This window comes from Schistocerca cancellata, chromosome 9, assembly GCF_023864275.1.
Source record: "Schistocerca cancellata isolate TAMUIC-IGC-003103 chromosome 9, iqSchCanc2.1, whole genome shotgun sequence".
Classification (NCBI taxonomy): domain Eukaryota; kingdom Metazoa; phylum Arthropoda; class Insecta; order Orthoptera; family Acrididae; genus Schistocerca; species Schistocerca cancellata.
Genome location: NC_064634.1, coordinates 189,202,577 through 189,218,493, shown reverse-complemented (window position 1 = coordinate 189,218,493; position 15,917 = coordinate 189,202,577). Strand labels below are relative to the sequence as shown.

The 15,917-nt window shown below is 42.0% G+C and overlaps 1 protein-coding gene across 3 annotated transcripts in view; it reads left to right on the top strand.

Annotated features, from left to right (window-relative positions):
* The window catches only part of LOC126100583 (ankyrin repeat and SAM domain-containing protein 3-like), a 144,004-nt gene that overhangs the window by 58,576 nt on the left and 69,511 nt on the right, over positions 1 to 15,917 (top strand). For 2 of the 3 annotated variants that reach the window (XM_049911205.1, XM_049911207.1), the window contains exon 3: positions 8,297 to 8,431. The exons of the other annotated variant lie outside the window; for it this stretch is intronic. In XM_049911205.1, coding sequence (XP_049767162.1) covers positions 8,297 to 8,431 — 135 coding nt within the window. The remainder of the gene's footprint in view (positions 1 to 8,296; positions 8,432 to 15,917) is intronic. 3 annotated transcript variants of the gene reach the window in all.

Genomic DNA, 15,917 nt, shown 5'->3' with positions numbered 1-15,917 from the left:
CACCGAGATGACGGTGAGAGGGCTGCGTTGAGTAATAAGAGATGCCAAGATCCCGAGCATCAGGTAGAGCCGAAGGTGGTGTAGCAGCATTCGCAACAGGCGTTGCCAGCACCCGAGGCCGAAGCTGGTCTGAATGACGCACTGCAACACCCGTGTCCGTCCGGATTTCATACAGGCATCTGCCAAGGTGTTGTAAGATGCGGCCCGGACTCCATTTTGGCCGCCTGCCATATCCCCGTACCCAGACAAGGTCGTCAGCGGTGAACCGGCCAAGCGAAGACACCCGCAGCCGTGAGGTGGAAGGCCACAGAAGATGAAGTAGCGTGCGGGGCTGTTTGGACATGTAAGAGCTCAGCCGGGCTGTGATCGCCCATGGGGGTGAAACGGTAAGAAGCCAGAAATGGGAGAAGTGCATCATCATCAGCAGCAGAAGAAGTCAGGAGTTTCCGCATCTGAGCCTTAAATGTGCGGACCAGTCGTTCAGCCTCACCGTTTGATTGTGGATGGAACGGAGGGGCCGTGACATGCATAACGCCATGACAAGCACAAAAATCCGCAAAATGGGAAGAGGCAAATTACGGACGATTGTCAGTAACAAGAGTAGAGGGAAGGCCTTCCAAAGAAAAAATGCGGGCAAGAGCACTTGTGGTTGCTGCGGTGTTAGGCGATGTGCAACGGACAATAAAAGGAAAGTTAGAGTAGGCGTCAATAATGGGAAGCCAATAAGTACCTAAAAAGGTCCCGCAAAGTCAGCATGAATGCGCTCCCAGTGTGTCTCAGGCGAAGGCCACGGTGACAAAGATGACTTCGGGGCAGCGGCCTGTGACGCACAAGGGCCACAGGCAGCGACCATGTGTGCTATTTCAGAGTCGATGCCAGGCCAGTACACATGACGGCGCGCCAGATTTTGCGCGAGACACACCCCAATGCCCTTGGTGAAGGAGGTGCAAGACTGAAGCACGCAAAGACGCAGGTACCACAACACGCGGTGAAGCATTGTCGGTAGAAAGGAGGATAACACCATGCCTAGCCGTGAGGCGGTAGCGCAAAGCGTAGTATTTCTGCAACGGATCAGAAGTCTTAGCGGATGGATGATCTGGCCAACCCTTCTGAATACAGCGTAAAACCCAGGAGAGGGTAGGATCAGAACCTGTAGCAGCTGCCAGCCGGTCCCCGGTGATGGGGAATCCATCCACAACCCACTGCTCGGCAACATCCAGGTGGAAACACAAAAGTTAGTCCTTATCGAATGCCAGATCAGGACCCATGGGAAGGCAAGACAGTGCATCAGCATTTTCATGTTGAGGCGTCGGCCAGAAATGAATCTCATAATTGAAACGAGACAAGTAAAGAGCCCAACGCTGGAGGTGGTGTGCAGCCTTGCCGGGAAGTGACGTTGATGGATGAAACAAGGAAACAAGTGGTTTGTGATCCGTAACAAGATGAAATTTGGATCCATAGAGAAAAACACCAAACTTATGAAGAGCATAAATAATGGCCAAAGCTTCTTTTTCAATTTGAGAATACTTTTGTTGGGCATCCATGAGCGTTTTGGAGGCATAAACAATGGGTTGTTCAGAGCCGTCAGAAAAATGGTGTGCAAGGACTGCACCGACCCCGTATTGAGAGGTGTCTGTGGCAAGAACAAGATGTTGGCCAGGTCGATAAGTAGCCAGGCACGGAGTCTGTTTCAGCGTAGTCTTCAATTTCTGGAAAGCCGCATTGCATGACGCGGACCAGTGGAAAAAGCACGTTTTGATGCAACAGGCGATGCAACGGCTGAGCCACCGAAGCAGCAGATGGTAAAAACTTGTGATAGTATGCTATTTTCTCCAAGAAGGCCTGCAGTTCCTTAACAGATGTAGGGCAAGGAAGGGCATCGATCGCAGCGACAGTTTGCTGAAGTGGACGAATACCATCCCAAGAGAGTTGAAACCCCAAGTACATGATAGATGCCTGAAAAAATTGTGATTTCTGAAGATTACACTTAAGACTGGCAGTCTGTAAGACATGAAAGTGTGTGGAGGTTCTGAAGATGTTCTTCAGTGGTGGAGCCAGTGACAACATCATCCATGTAATTTATACACCCAGGGACAGGGAGCAATAATTGTTCCAAGAATCGCTGAAAGAGAGCAGGGGTGCTGGCAACCCCGAATGGCAATCGTTAGTATTGATAGAGGCCGAAAGGCATGTTAAGGACCAGAAACTGCCGGGAAGCAGTATCGAGAGGAAGTTGATGATAAGCTTCTGACAGGTCAATTTTAGAAAAATACTGGCCTCCCACAAGTTTAGTGAACAATACTTCAGGTCGAGGCATAGGGTAAGTGTCAATGAGGCATTGCACATTTACAGTGGCTTTAAAATCGCCACAGAGACGAATGTCACCATTGGGCTTAGCAACGACAATGACATGAGAGGACCACTCACTGGAAGTGACAGGAAGCAAGACCCCTGAAGTAGTGAGACGATCCAGCTCCCATTTGACCCGATCACAAAGGGCCACAGGAATGGGCCGAGCCCGAAAAAATTTAGGCCGAGCAGTGGGTTTGAGCATGATATGAGCTTCAAAGTCATTTGCATGGCCTAACCCAGGAGAAAAAAGGGACGAAAATGTCATCGACAAGGAATCCAATTGAGCATAATGAATAGCATCAGAGACGATATCGACAGTCGTCTATGGAGAACCCAAAAAGGTGAAAGGCATCGAAACCAAAAAGATTCTCTGCGTTACTATGGTCGACCACAAATATGGGAACAGTGCGAACAATGGATTTGTAAGATAACTCAGCATTAAATTGTCCCAAGAGAGAAATCTTCTGTTTATTGTACGTCCGTAATTGCCGAGTGACAGGTGATAGGAGTGGAGAACCCAACTGAAGATACGTCTGAGAATTAATTATAGTGGCAGCAGAACCAGTATCCACCTGCATGCGAACATCCTGACCAAGGATTTGGACAGTGAGGAATAACTTCCCTGAAAGGGAAGAAGTGCAATTGACAGACAACACAGAAGCAGAATCAGCGTCACGGTCATGAACATCATGTATGCGATCAGATTTGCAAACGGCACACACATGACCCTTCTTTTTCCAATTGTGACACACGGCCCAACGTTGGGGGCAATCCTCCCGTGAATGTTTCGTAAAACACCGCAGACATGAAGTAAGTTGTCGGGGGTTTTGCTGCGGTTTCTTAGGGGGCTGTTTACAGTTAGGCCGAGGCTGCAAGTGGGAGCGTACTGTGGCCACGTTGGCTGGCGGGGACGCACCGCACGCATCTTCAACAGCGCACAGAGGTTGTATTTGTCCGACGTCACCCCACGCCTCTATTTACGCCCCAGCGGCGTGAGAAATTTCAAAAGACTGCACGATGGATAGGACTTCATCTAGAGTCGGATTTGCCAACTGAAGGGCACATTGCCTCACTTCTTTGTCGGGCGCCGACCGGAAAATAGCATCCCATACCATGGAATTGGCATAGGATTCTTTGTGAATGTCAGTAACAAATTGACACTTTCGACTGAGGCCGTGAAGTTCAGCAGCCCAAGTACGATAGGATTGATGCGGTTGTTTTTGTCAACGATAAAAGGCAACACGAGAGGCTACCACAAGCGTTTGCTTTTGAAAATAGACAGAAGTGAGCACATTTCAGCAAAGGGCAAAGATGCAGGATCTTTCAAAGGAGCCAATTGTGACAACAACGGATACATTTGAGGTGAAATCCATGAAAGGAACAGAGACTTACAGGTTTATTCGTCCGTGACATGAAATGCCAGGAAGTGCTGTCAAAGACATTTTTCGTAATCAGACCAGTCTTCCGCCATCTCGTCGTAAGGAGGAAAAAGAGGTATAGACAACGACAAGAAATGCCATGCATTTGATGCCGCGACAAAATCGCGAATGGCCGATGTTAGAAGCATTTGCTGTTCAATGAGACCTTGCAATAGTTGCTCAACAGTAGCCATGGAAACCTGTGGGTCAACGATGAAAAGGAAAAATCCACTACCTCGTCGCCAATTGTTATAACATCAAGTTGAACACATATTTCAAAATGACACAACACTATGTCACTGAGCAAGTGGACAAAGCAAGACATGTGAACACGGTAACATTCGAATGAACACTGAGTCCAATTCTAGCGGCCGTTCGCTGGCTGGCTGCTTAGGTGGCACAGCTGCTGCATGGCTGGCAGACAGCGTCGCATGTAGAGGACATGCGTAATTGTGCGGTGGCACTTTGAATGATCAGTGAGTCACAACAACACTACTTTGATTACATTCTTTCGGTGAGTAATTGTTAATTTGTTTGCAAAGTGTTGTTGACTGGATGATGAAAGCTGTGTTGATTGTAACTGAAGCAGAATAGTTGTTGAATGAATGTATATAAAAAGTGTTTACACTGTTTGGAGCTAAAAAATTATTTGCAGTTAATTTGCTAAACACAGTTATCACAGACAACACTCTACACTAGGTCTTAAAGCTCATCCATGAACATGACAGTTGCTACATTTTGAATTAGTAATGCCACTCAAATTGTGGATTCAACAACTCTGTATAAATTTCCCATTCCTGGAAAGTACTAACAAATGTGTACTTATAAATGAGTTAGTGTTAAATCTGGTTATTCTTTTTGGGATTGGTGAGACTGATATTTTTGGTGATGCCTAGAAAATATTTAATCACCAGCATACAATATAAGAATGTCATAGGACTGATACAAAGCTTTGTATGCAGGATAAATAACTTGTGCAACATGTTCTGTTAACTTCTTTGTCTACGTGACTACTCAGCAGTTCATACTTAAGTGCCTGGAGGAGGTTCCTCAAACTGCCTTCAGACTTTTTCTCAAATGGTCTACTTTAAAAAAATTGTGCAGCAAAAATGAACCCTTAAATCTTTCCATGCAAGCTCTGGTTCCTCCTATGATGATGATCATTTCTCCTTATACAGGTGGGCATCAACAAAACATTTTCATGTTGAGAGGAGGAAGTTGGCGGCCAAATTTTTGTGAAAATATTTCACTGCAACAAACAGTGCCTTTGTTTTAATGATTGCCACCTGAACTCTCATATTGTATCCATGACACTCCTCTCCCATTTTGCAATGATACAAAATGAGCTCCCCTTTTTGAACTTTACTGATGTTCATCAGTCCTATCAGGTAAATATGCCACAATGTGCAGTGATACACCAGAAGAGGATGGATAAGTATAGTGCAAGCATTCTCTTTACTATATTTTTTGCATGTTCTCCCAATAAAATATGATCTTTGGTTTCCCTCCCCCCACAACGTTTTCAATGTGATCGTTCAAATTTAAGTTGTTCCTAATTGTAATCTCTAGGTAGTTGGCTGAGTTGGCACCCTTTAGATTTGTTTGATTTATTGTATAACCAAAATTTAATGGATTTCTTCTAGTACTGATGCGGATGACCTCACACATTTCATTATTTAGTCAATTGCCCCTTTTTGCTCCATACAGATATCTTTTCTAAATAATTTTGCAGTTGGTTTTGATCTTCTAATGACTTTCCTGGATGGTAAATGACAGCATTATCTTGAAACAATTTGAGAGGGATCCACAAATTGTCGCACAAATTCTTTATATGTACAGAAAGACTTTCCATTGATTACTATGAACTGTAATCTTTCTGACAGGAAGTTATGAATCCGGTCACACAACTAAGATGATGCTCGATGAACATACAATTTGGTTAGAGGCCCCTTGTGAGGCAATGTCAAAGCCTTCTGGATGCATAGAAATATGGAATCAATTTGAGATTCCCCCCCCCCCCCCCCCCCTCTCTCCTATCAGTAGCACTGATTACTTCATGACAAGAGTTAGATGAGTTTCACAAAAATATTTTCTGAGTCTATATGGACTCTTTGTCAATAGTGTTTAGAGTAATTCATAGTGTTGGAACAGGCATGTTCCAAAATCCCATTACAAATAAATGTGTGATTTGGGTATGTAATTCAGTGGATTACTCCTATCTCCTTTTCTGAGTATTGGTGTGACCCAAGGCACTTTGCTGTATTCTGGTACAGATTTTTCATTGAGCGAGTGGCTGTAACTATTGCTGAGGTTGGAGCTATTGGATTAGCAGTCTCTGGACGAAGCCTAAATGGTATATAGTATGGAAAGAAGACTTGCCTTTTATTAACTACTTCAGGAGTTGAAATTATGAGATCAAAATTCTGGTACTTAGTATACCTTCTTGTGTGGTACTACATGATACTGTATGAATAATATCTATGATGTTTGGCTGTGATTGCACTTATGAAGAACTGCCACTATTTTGTTTTTCACAAATACAAGGAATAAAGTAATTTTGTAGCTGACTGTATGCTTTCTGTTCAGCTGAAGGTGGAGTTCATATAATGCTATTGTGGCATAGAGCGCCATAAATATTGATATTTGTTCAGTGTATAAGTGTGCTATCTTTGAGGAGAGGGCTTTGGGAGGATGTTGGCCACTAACGGCAGTTAGCCTCCGGAATTGTACCTGTGTAGAAGTGAAGTGCTAATAAATCTGTATCTGAGAGAATTCTAGTTGTTTACCTACAACTATATCTTATTCCCTCACTATCATAATTTTATATTCCTGAAATTGCTAAATTTTGTATTTGATGAAGCTTAACTGTATACAATACAAAGGTATGTGACCCTAGTGATGGAAACAGTATGTAAATACCTTGTACTCAAAGTAATTAAGGACTGAGTTGTATCTCTCAAAATTTAATTAAACTATGCAATACAGATATACTCAGTTATATAGGAGCACTGCAATTTTTGATTTTATATTCACTTGTGGTTTCTGATGTTACAAATTCTCTTTTCATCACATTATTCCATACACAATCTCTAGAGCAATTTTTTACAGCCTTAAAAAACTTATCAAAACTGGACATGGTTGTCTCACTGGGGATTCCGCGATCGCTCATGAAATAAAATATGGCGTTTCAGTCTTCGATCGGTATTCTTTTATTTTCAATTACCGGTTTCGGGCTAGCTGCCCATCTTCAGATCATGTGTTGTAGTTACAGAGTAACTTGTCCGTACAGAACACACAGTTCACTGTGTGTTCTGTACGGACAAGTTACTCTGTAACTACAACACATGATCTGAAGATGGGCAGCTAGCCCGAAACCGGTAATTGAAAATAAAAGAATACCGATCGAAGACTGAAACGCCATATTTTATTAAAAAACTTAATTGAAATTTTGGCAGTATTAAGAAAGATAGATTGCTGCTCCCTATAGAGAGGATGATTCATAGACAGGAACAACAAAAAGACTGCTAAACATACAAGCTTTTGGTCAAAAGGTCTGTGTCTGGCCACTGAGGTCATACTGTGAGCAACTGCGCATGAGGGGGAGAATCAATCTGGGTGGTGGGGGTAAGGAGGAGACTAAGGTGAGAAGGGGGAGGGATAGCAAGGTAGGTTAGAGTTGGGAGCCAGCAAGAGCTTGCAGGGACATGATGGGGACAGGGTGGGCAGCTAGAAGCAGTCAGTAGGTTACATGGGAGAGCATGAAAAAGGAGAGAAGTTGGTGGGGGGGGGGGGGGGGAGGAGGGAAGGGACTGTGGGTGTGTTGGTGGGATAGAAGCTTGTGTAGTGTTGGAACTGGAGAAGGTTAGGGGGTAGGTGGTACATGGTAGGTGGGTGAAGGATGGAGAATAATGAAAATTAAGGCCGGGGGGGGGGGGGGGGGGTGTTCCAGAAATGTTGTATATATTGTAGAGAGAGTTTGCACTTGCACAATTCAGAAAAGTATATCCTATTTCCTGGCAACCCCCGACTTCAACCTTCATTTGTCCCTGTCCTCCACTCACCCATCCCCTTCTGTGCTGCCATTGCAGCATTACACAGCCTTATATTCCACCAATACCCCCACAGCCTCCTTTCCCTCTTCATCTACTTCTCTCGTTTTCCACATCCTCCTCCCCCTGCCCCCATCTGTTAACCTTCCAATTAGACTTAGCTGCCCTGCTGTAGCCTGCCCTCACCAAGTACCAGCATGCCCGTACAAACGGTACTTTATCATCCCCCACCCCTACTCTGTTATCCCTCCCACTCTCTGACTGAGTCGCCTCCTTACCCTCACAACTCAGGTTGCTTCTCCTATCATGTGCAGTTGCTCACAGTGGACTCTATATGATGATTAGCAATCTATCCTCCTCATAATACTGTCATTATTCCATCTTGGATTTCCCATTATGTGAAATCTTATTATTTACACTTATGACTGTAATAGTTACTGACCAATGATGTATTTGCATCTTTTTCTATTTTTCAAGAAAGGTGCTGCTTTTAAATTTGCTTCAAATCTGATTTCTGAAGCCAATGATGAGTCACTTCAGAAAATACTGCCTTGGCTCCAAAGGGACTTTGATAAAGTTTCCCGTGATCTTGTAAGCTTATGTGGAGATGAGGTGAGAATGGTTTTGTCTTTACCTTTGTGATAAAGTACTCTGTTGTGCATGCTGTGGAAAAGTCTGACAGTTAATATGTATAGAGATTGTGGTAAATTTTGGCATCAGACCAAATAATTATTTTGATTTACTGCAAGGCATTTACTACACAAATACAAATGTACTATAGTGCTAATGTGTAGCCAAGGCTATGAAATCTGTGATCTGTATTCTGCATATTGTATTCACAAAAGATTACAGTATGTGTAGTGTTTTATTGACTATGCATTATCCAAGGAATGACTAGCAATGTCATGCTGCAGTTACCAACGTATTTTTGGGTCTGTGTATTACAGAAATACAATGTTAATGCTCAAATGTTTGAGTGGAGTGGAAACAAGATTTCTAAGAAAATACACAATGGATTTTCTCTGAACTTTCATAGCTAAACAGATTGACCACTGTGAGGTCTAGTTTATTGATGATGATGATGGATGATTAAGAAGAATCTTGAAAGTGACCAGGGTAATGTTTTTTAAGAAGACAGTGGCCAAATGTTTTGTCCAGAAATCTACATAATCCTCAAGATAAATATCCTCCAGTGCTCTTCAAAAATTCTAAGATCTTTAGTTAAACATTGAACTTTAAATTCTCCATAGACATCTCATTTGCTGTAAATGTTAGTTTCATTCAGAGGCACATCAAATGTTTCTCTAATCTGTTTATTTCCACTTGTAGAAAAAAAAATTGTTTCTTGTTTGCTTGAAATATTTTATTTTATTTGAAGGTAAGATCTGTTCTGTAAATTAGTTCCAAAAGTTGTAGACAGCATAGGTTGTGAGAATCAACAGGAATGTTGCAAATCATAATATAATTTATACAAAAAAAAAGAACAATCTTGGGTGACATAGATGCGTTGTCTTCATACATCCAAGTAGTAAGCATCAAATATTCAGGTCCATGGATGAAGGTGTGGAGCAAAAATGGATAAAACTCAAAAGCATTACACAATAGACTATAAATGAGTATGTGGATAAGAAAGACCCACTGCAGGTTAGTAGTCATGTTGCAAAGTTGCTATGAATGCAAAGATTTAAGTGAAGCCAGTCATATCGATAGATAGGTGAGCAAAACCAAAATAAGCACAAGGAGAGCAATATAGGGATTGCTTATTGGATTAAAAAATAAAATTTTGTAAACTGATTTGGTCAAGAATACTGTGAAGAGTTACTAATACATGAAATCAGTTAGCAGATAAACACCTGTTTAGTTCCTCAATGATCATACTTTTACTAAGATGGAATATGAAAGACTGCAATTCTGAACTTAGTATTTGATTGTTTCCCTGTGGAAGATTGTAACACTGAACTCTGTAAAATTTTAGAAAGCATCCTATCAATGGAGCATAAACAGTGATCTGTATAAAATGTTAAAATACAGTAAAACTGTCTTAATTGCAAAATAATCAGCATTGGCAGCTGAAGACTTCCGGCATAAGAAGTCAGCCTCATTCTGCCAACGACCTTGTCAAAGAGGGCGGAGGAGCGGATAGAGGTTCAGGGCACTCTTGTCCTAGGGGTGGGAAATTGCCCCTAAAGGCGGAAGAATCAGCAATGATCAACTACATGAGGATGCAGAAGGCAATGGAAACCACTGCATTAAAGACACGTAACGTGTATCCACAGAACATGTGGTCTGTATTTGAAGAAGTGTCATGATGATCTCTCCATTGGCAAAAGATTCCGGAATAGTACCCCATTCGGATCTCCGGGAGGGGACTGCCAAGGGGGAGGTTACCATGAGAAAAAGATTGAATAATCAGCAAAAGGATAACGTTCTAAGAGTCGGGGCGTGGAATGTCAGAAGCTTGAACGTGGTAGGGAAACTAGAAAATCTGAAAAGGGAAATGCAAAGGATCAATCTAGATATAGTAGGGGTCAGTGAAATGAAGTGGAAGGAAGACAAGGATTTCTGGTCAGATGAGTATCAGGTAATATCAACAGCAGCAGAAAATGGTATAACAGGTGTAGGATTCACTATGAATAGGAAGGTAGGGCAGAGCGTGTGTTACTGTGAACAGTTCAGTGACTGGGTTGTTCTAATCAGAATCGACAGCAGACCAACACCGACAACGATAGTTCAGGTATACATGCTGACGTTGCAAGCTGAAGATGAACAGATAGAGAAAGTGTATGAGGATATTGAAAGGGTAATGCAGTATGTAAAAGGGGACAAAAATCTAATAGTCATGGGCGACTGGAATGCAGTTGTAGGGGAAGGAGCAGAAGAAAAGGTTATAGGATAATATGGGCTTGGGACAAGGAATGAAAGAGGAGAAAGACTAATTGAGTTCTGTAACAAGTTTCAGCTAGTAATAGTGAATACCCTGTTCAAGAATCACAAGAGGAGGAGGTATACTTGGGAAAGGCCGGGAGATACGGGAAGATTTCAATTAGATTACATCATGGTCAGACAGACTCCGAAATCAGATACTGGATTGTAAGGCGTACCCAGGAGCAGATATACACTCAGATCACAATATAGTAGTGATGAAGAGTAGGCTGAAGTTCAAGACATTAGTCAGGAAGAATCAATATACAAAGAAGTGGGATACGGAAGTACTAAGGAATGACGAGATACGTTTGAAGTTCTCTAACGCTATAGATACAGCAATAAGGAATAGCGTAGTAGGCAGTACAGTTGATAAGGAATGGACATCTCTAAAAAGGGCCATGACAGAAGTTGGGAAGGAAAACATAGGTACAAAGAAGGTAGCTGCGAAGAAACCATGGGTAACAGAAGAAATACTTCAGTTGATTGATGAAAGGAGGAAGTACAAACATGTTCCGGGAAAATCAGGAATACAGAAATACAAGTTACTGAGGAATGAAATAAATAGGAAGTGCAGGGAAGCTAAGATGAAATGGCTGCAGGAAAAATGTGAAGACATTGAAAAAGATATGATTGTCGGAAGGACAGACTCAGCATACAGGAAAGTCAAAACAACCTTTGGTGACATTAAAAGCAATGGTGGTAACATTAAGAGTGCAATGGGAATTCCACTGTTAAATGCAGAGGAGAGAGCAGATAGGTGGAAAGAATACATTGAAAGCCTCTATGAGGGTGAAGATTTGTCTGATGTGATAGAAGAAGAAACAGGAGTCGATTTAGAAGAGATAGGGGATCCAGTATTAGAATCGGAATTTAAAAGAGCTTTGGAGGACTTACGGTCAAATAAGGTAGAAGGGATAGATAACATTCCATCAGAATTTCTAAAATCATTGGGGGAAGTGGCAACAAAATGACTATTCACGTTGGTGTGTAGAATATATGAGTCTGTTGATATACCATCTGACTTTCGGAAAAGCATCATCCACACAATTCCGAAGACGGCAAGAGCTGACAAGTGTGAGAATTATTGCACAATCAGCTTAACAGCTCATGCATCGAAGCTGCTTACAAGAATAATATACAGAAGAATGGAAAAGAAAATTGAGAATGCGCTAGGTGACGATCAGTTTGGCTTTAGGAAAAGTAAAGGGACGAGAGAGGCAATTCTGACGTTACGGCTAATAATGGAAGCAAGGCTAAAGGAAAATCAAGACACTTTCATAGGATTTGTCGACCTGGAAAAAGCATTCGACAATATAAAATGGTGCAAGCTGTTCGAAATTCTGAAAGAAGTAGGTGTAAGCTATAGGGAGAGATGGGTCATATACAATATGTAAAACAACCAAGAGGGAATAATAAGAGTGGACGATCAAGAACGAAGTGCTCTTATTAAGAAGGGTGTAAGACAAGGCTGTAGCCTTTTGCCCCTACTCTTCAATCTGTATATTGAGGAAGCAATGATGGAAATAAAAGAAAGGTTAAGGAGTGGAATTAAAATACAAGGTGAAAGGATATCAATGATACGATTCGCTGATGACATTGCTATCCTGAGTGAAAGTGAAGAAGAATTAAATGATCTGCTGAACGGAATGAACAGTCTAATGAGTACACAGTATGGTTTGAGAGTAAATCGGAGAAAGATGAAGGTAATGAGAAGTAGTAGAAATGAGAACAGCGAGAAACTTAACATCAGGATTGATGGTCACGAAGTCAATGAAGTTGAGGAATTCTGCTACCTAGGCAGTAAAATAACAAATGATGGACGGAGCAAGGAGGATATCAAAAGCAGACTCGCTATGGCAAAAAAGGCATTTCTGGCCAGGAGAAGTCTACTAATATCAAATACCAGCCTTAATTTGAGGAAGAAATTTCTGAGGATGTACGTCTGGAGTACAGCATTGTATGGTAGTGAAACATGGACTGTGGGAAAACCGGAACAGAAGAGAATCGAAGCATTTGAGATGTGGTGCTATAGACGAATGTTGAAAATTAGGTGGACTGATAAGGTAAGGAATGAGGTGGTTCTACGCAGAATCGGAGAGGAAAGGAATATGTGGAAAACACTGATAAGGAGAAGGGACAGGATGATAGGACATCTGCTAAGACATGAGGGAATGACTTCCACGGTACTAGAGGGAGCTGTAGAGGGCAAAAACTGTAGAGGAAGACTGAGATTGGAATATGTCAAGCAAATAATTGAGGACGTAGGTTGCAAGTGCTACTCTGAGATGAAGAGGTTAGCACAGGAAAGGAATTCATGGCGGGCCGCATCAAACCAGTCAGTAGACTTGATGACAAAAAAAAAATGCAAAAGATGTTTATTTGGCTACTGGTTCCAGTCCATTATTCAGACCCTCTTCAGATAATAAGCATTACAGTACAATAGTAATTTGTATTCAGAGGGGTTTCTGTGCAAAGAGAGGAAAATTTAAGTAAAAATATGTAAAATAAAAATACAATAATAACATATACGTGATGACAGATGGTATCTGTGGATGGAGCAATATCCGTAAGAGCATGGATGTGAATAGCTGAATAAGGCAGTATTACTCAAAAATATATGCTGTAAGCTTTGCCCTTCACATACAGCATTATATCATTGACAACCAATCACATATTTCCTACATGACGTATGTTACATTGAATGGTGTAGTTGAATTTACAACAAAATAGACGTACAAATATATACCAGAATTGTGTGCATAAAGGTTCTCAACAAATTCTACCATAATTAATTTAAAGTAAGGAAATGAAATAACACATGATTTGATTGTTGTTGTGTGTAGATTGACCTCTGTGGGCATTTGAACAAAGTCTTCCTTTGTGGTTTAAGGAAACTATAGTAGGCACCTCTTGCAAAAAAAAAAAAAAATTACTGTTCAGTCAATATTTGATGTAGGATAAGCATTCAAAAGATTCCACTGACAGTACCTTGAGAATTCATCATCACATACCTAAGGGGTTACTACTTAATACCCTTGAGGAAATGGAAATTTATGCACCTTTTAAAATAAACCCCTTTCGCTATTGAATGAACAACTTTATTTTAGAAAAAGTTAATTCTTTTAACTTTTTGATGATTTACTGTAAGATTTCTGCAACTTTCTCCTTATAATTTTATGATAAAGAAACAGTGTTCCATTCAGTAACACTTATCATTGGTATCAACAATACAAGTTAAGAAGATTATGACTGTAGGTATTATTGTCCCCAAAGAGGGCTCATGGTTCTTTCGGGAGTTTGTGAGTGGCACACATGGGGCCCCAAGCTATTGCAGCCCATTTTGCCTACCTGGGCTGTGCAGTTCCTCTCTCTTGTCCCTCCCTCCCTGTCCTTGCTTCTTCCACTGTCCCCTCTGTGTTCTTACTTATGTCAACCTGCCTACCCACCTGGTTTCTTTTCTGGTCTCTTTTCTCACCCCTTCCTTTTCGTCCTTCCTTTTTAGCATTTTTGGTCCTCCTCTGGGATTTGACCTCCACTTCTAAATTTTCTTTCTATAGTGTTAGTCATTTGGGGAAGAATTCCCTCCCTAGCATATACACTATGGATTCCTCTCCTCCCCTTCCTTCCCCCCCTTCCTCCTCTGCGATAGCCCCTCCCCCCTCCCTCACTAAGTCACCAGTCCGCAGCTCGTGGTAGTGCGGTAGCGTTCTCGCTTCCCACGCCTGGGTTCCCGGGTTCAATTCCTGGCGGGGTCAGGGATTTTCTCTGTCTCATGATGACTGGGTGTTGTGTGATGTCCTTAGGTTAGTTAGGTTTAAGTAGTTCTAAGTTCTAGGGGACTGATGACCATAGATGTTAAGTCCCATAGTGCTCAGAGCCATTTGAACCACTGTCACTAGCACACGTAGCCAGTAGCTGGTCTGTGTGGTGGGGCTGTTAAGTACCCATCTGGCTGAGCCCCTTGACAACATAGGGATTACACTTCTGATACATGAGCTGTTGCCTCCCCATGTTTGCCTAGGATTGATTGCTTGTCATTTTGGAGCATTGGAACTCCCGGCAATGGCCCTTGCTATGGCTAGATGGTGCCCATGGGGAGAGCACCTGATTGGACTGAGTGGTATCAGGATTCATATGAAACATATTAAGCTCCAAAAAACTCGCAGTTCTTCCATGGCGATCCCTTTAGTTGCTCACGGATCACTTAATGCTGATTATTATGACTGTTCAGCTTTCCCTTCCCTGGCTACACTGTGGGAAGAGGGCAAGGCTCACTGGCTTGGGGTGAAACACTTTCTCCACCACCTGGCCTGCACTGAGACTGGCAGGGACATGTTCAGTCACTGAACAATATTGTTTTAATAAAATTGATTTTGCTGTTGATCAAAACTACTTCTGCTGCCCAGTCTGCGGCCCTCCATGCCTGTGGCCATCTTGGTGACATTCTGGTTTCCATTACTCCTCACCAGCCTTTGAATATGGTTCAGGGACTTATTTCTCATTGGGACCTCATCCTTCAAACTGGCATCAGTCATAGCTCAGCAGTGTGTTCATTGCACCTGAAGATGCTGGTCAGCTGTACCAATAAAATTTTATGGGTCAAACAAACCTGTGACCATTTCCGTTGTGTTCCCACTGCACACATTCAATATTGTAGTGCTTCGAGAATTTGAGCAAATTCTAGAACCACTTGACATTCCACCATTTCGAACAACCGATATTTTAGAGGTGAGAAATGAATATGCCCTACTGCACACCACCTATTTGTATGTGCAGGTCAAAAAACAGTTAAGAGAAAAAGATGGACCCGGCAGCCGAACGGTGGCAGACAAGTACCTGCTGTATGGTTCGGTGTTTCCGTGTACGGGTAGAGAAGAACAAGAAAAGTTTATGTAGTATTCTGTGCTCTTTAGTGTCTGTGTTGATTGTAAAAAGACTAATGAAAAATTGAATATACATTTCTGTGTACATTCACGTATTGGACTCACTTGAGACTAGGGACTTTTGAACTGACTCTCATGTCTTGGACTCGGAGAAGTCAAGACACATGTCTTATGTCTCAATGTATTATTTCTAAAGCTTGAGATACAAGTGAGACAATGAAGATATTTATATGGCTAAGAAGAGAATTTTGTTCTGCGTAGCAGTTCTAGTACATCATTAATATAGTATG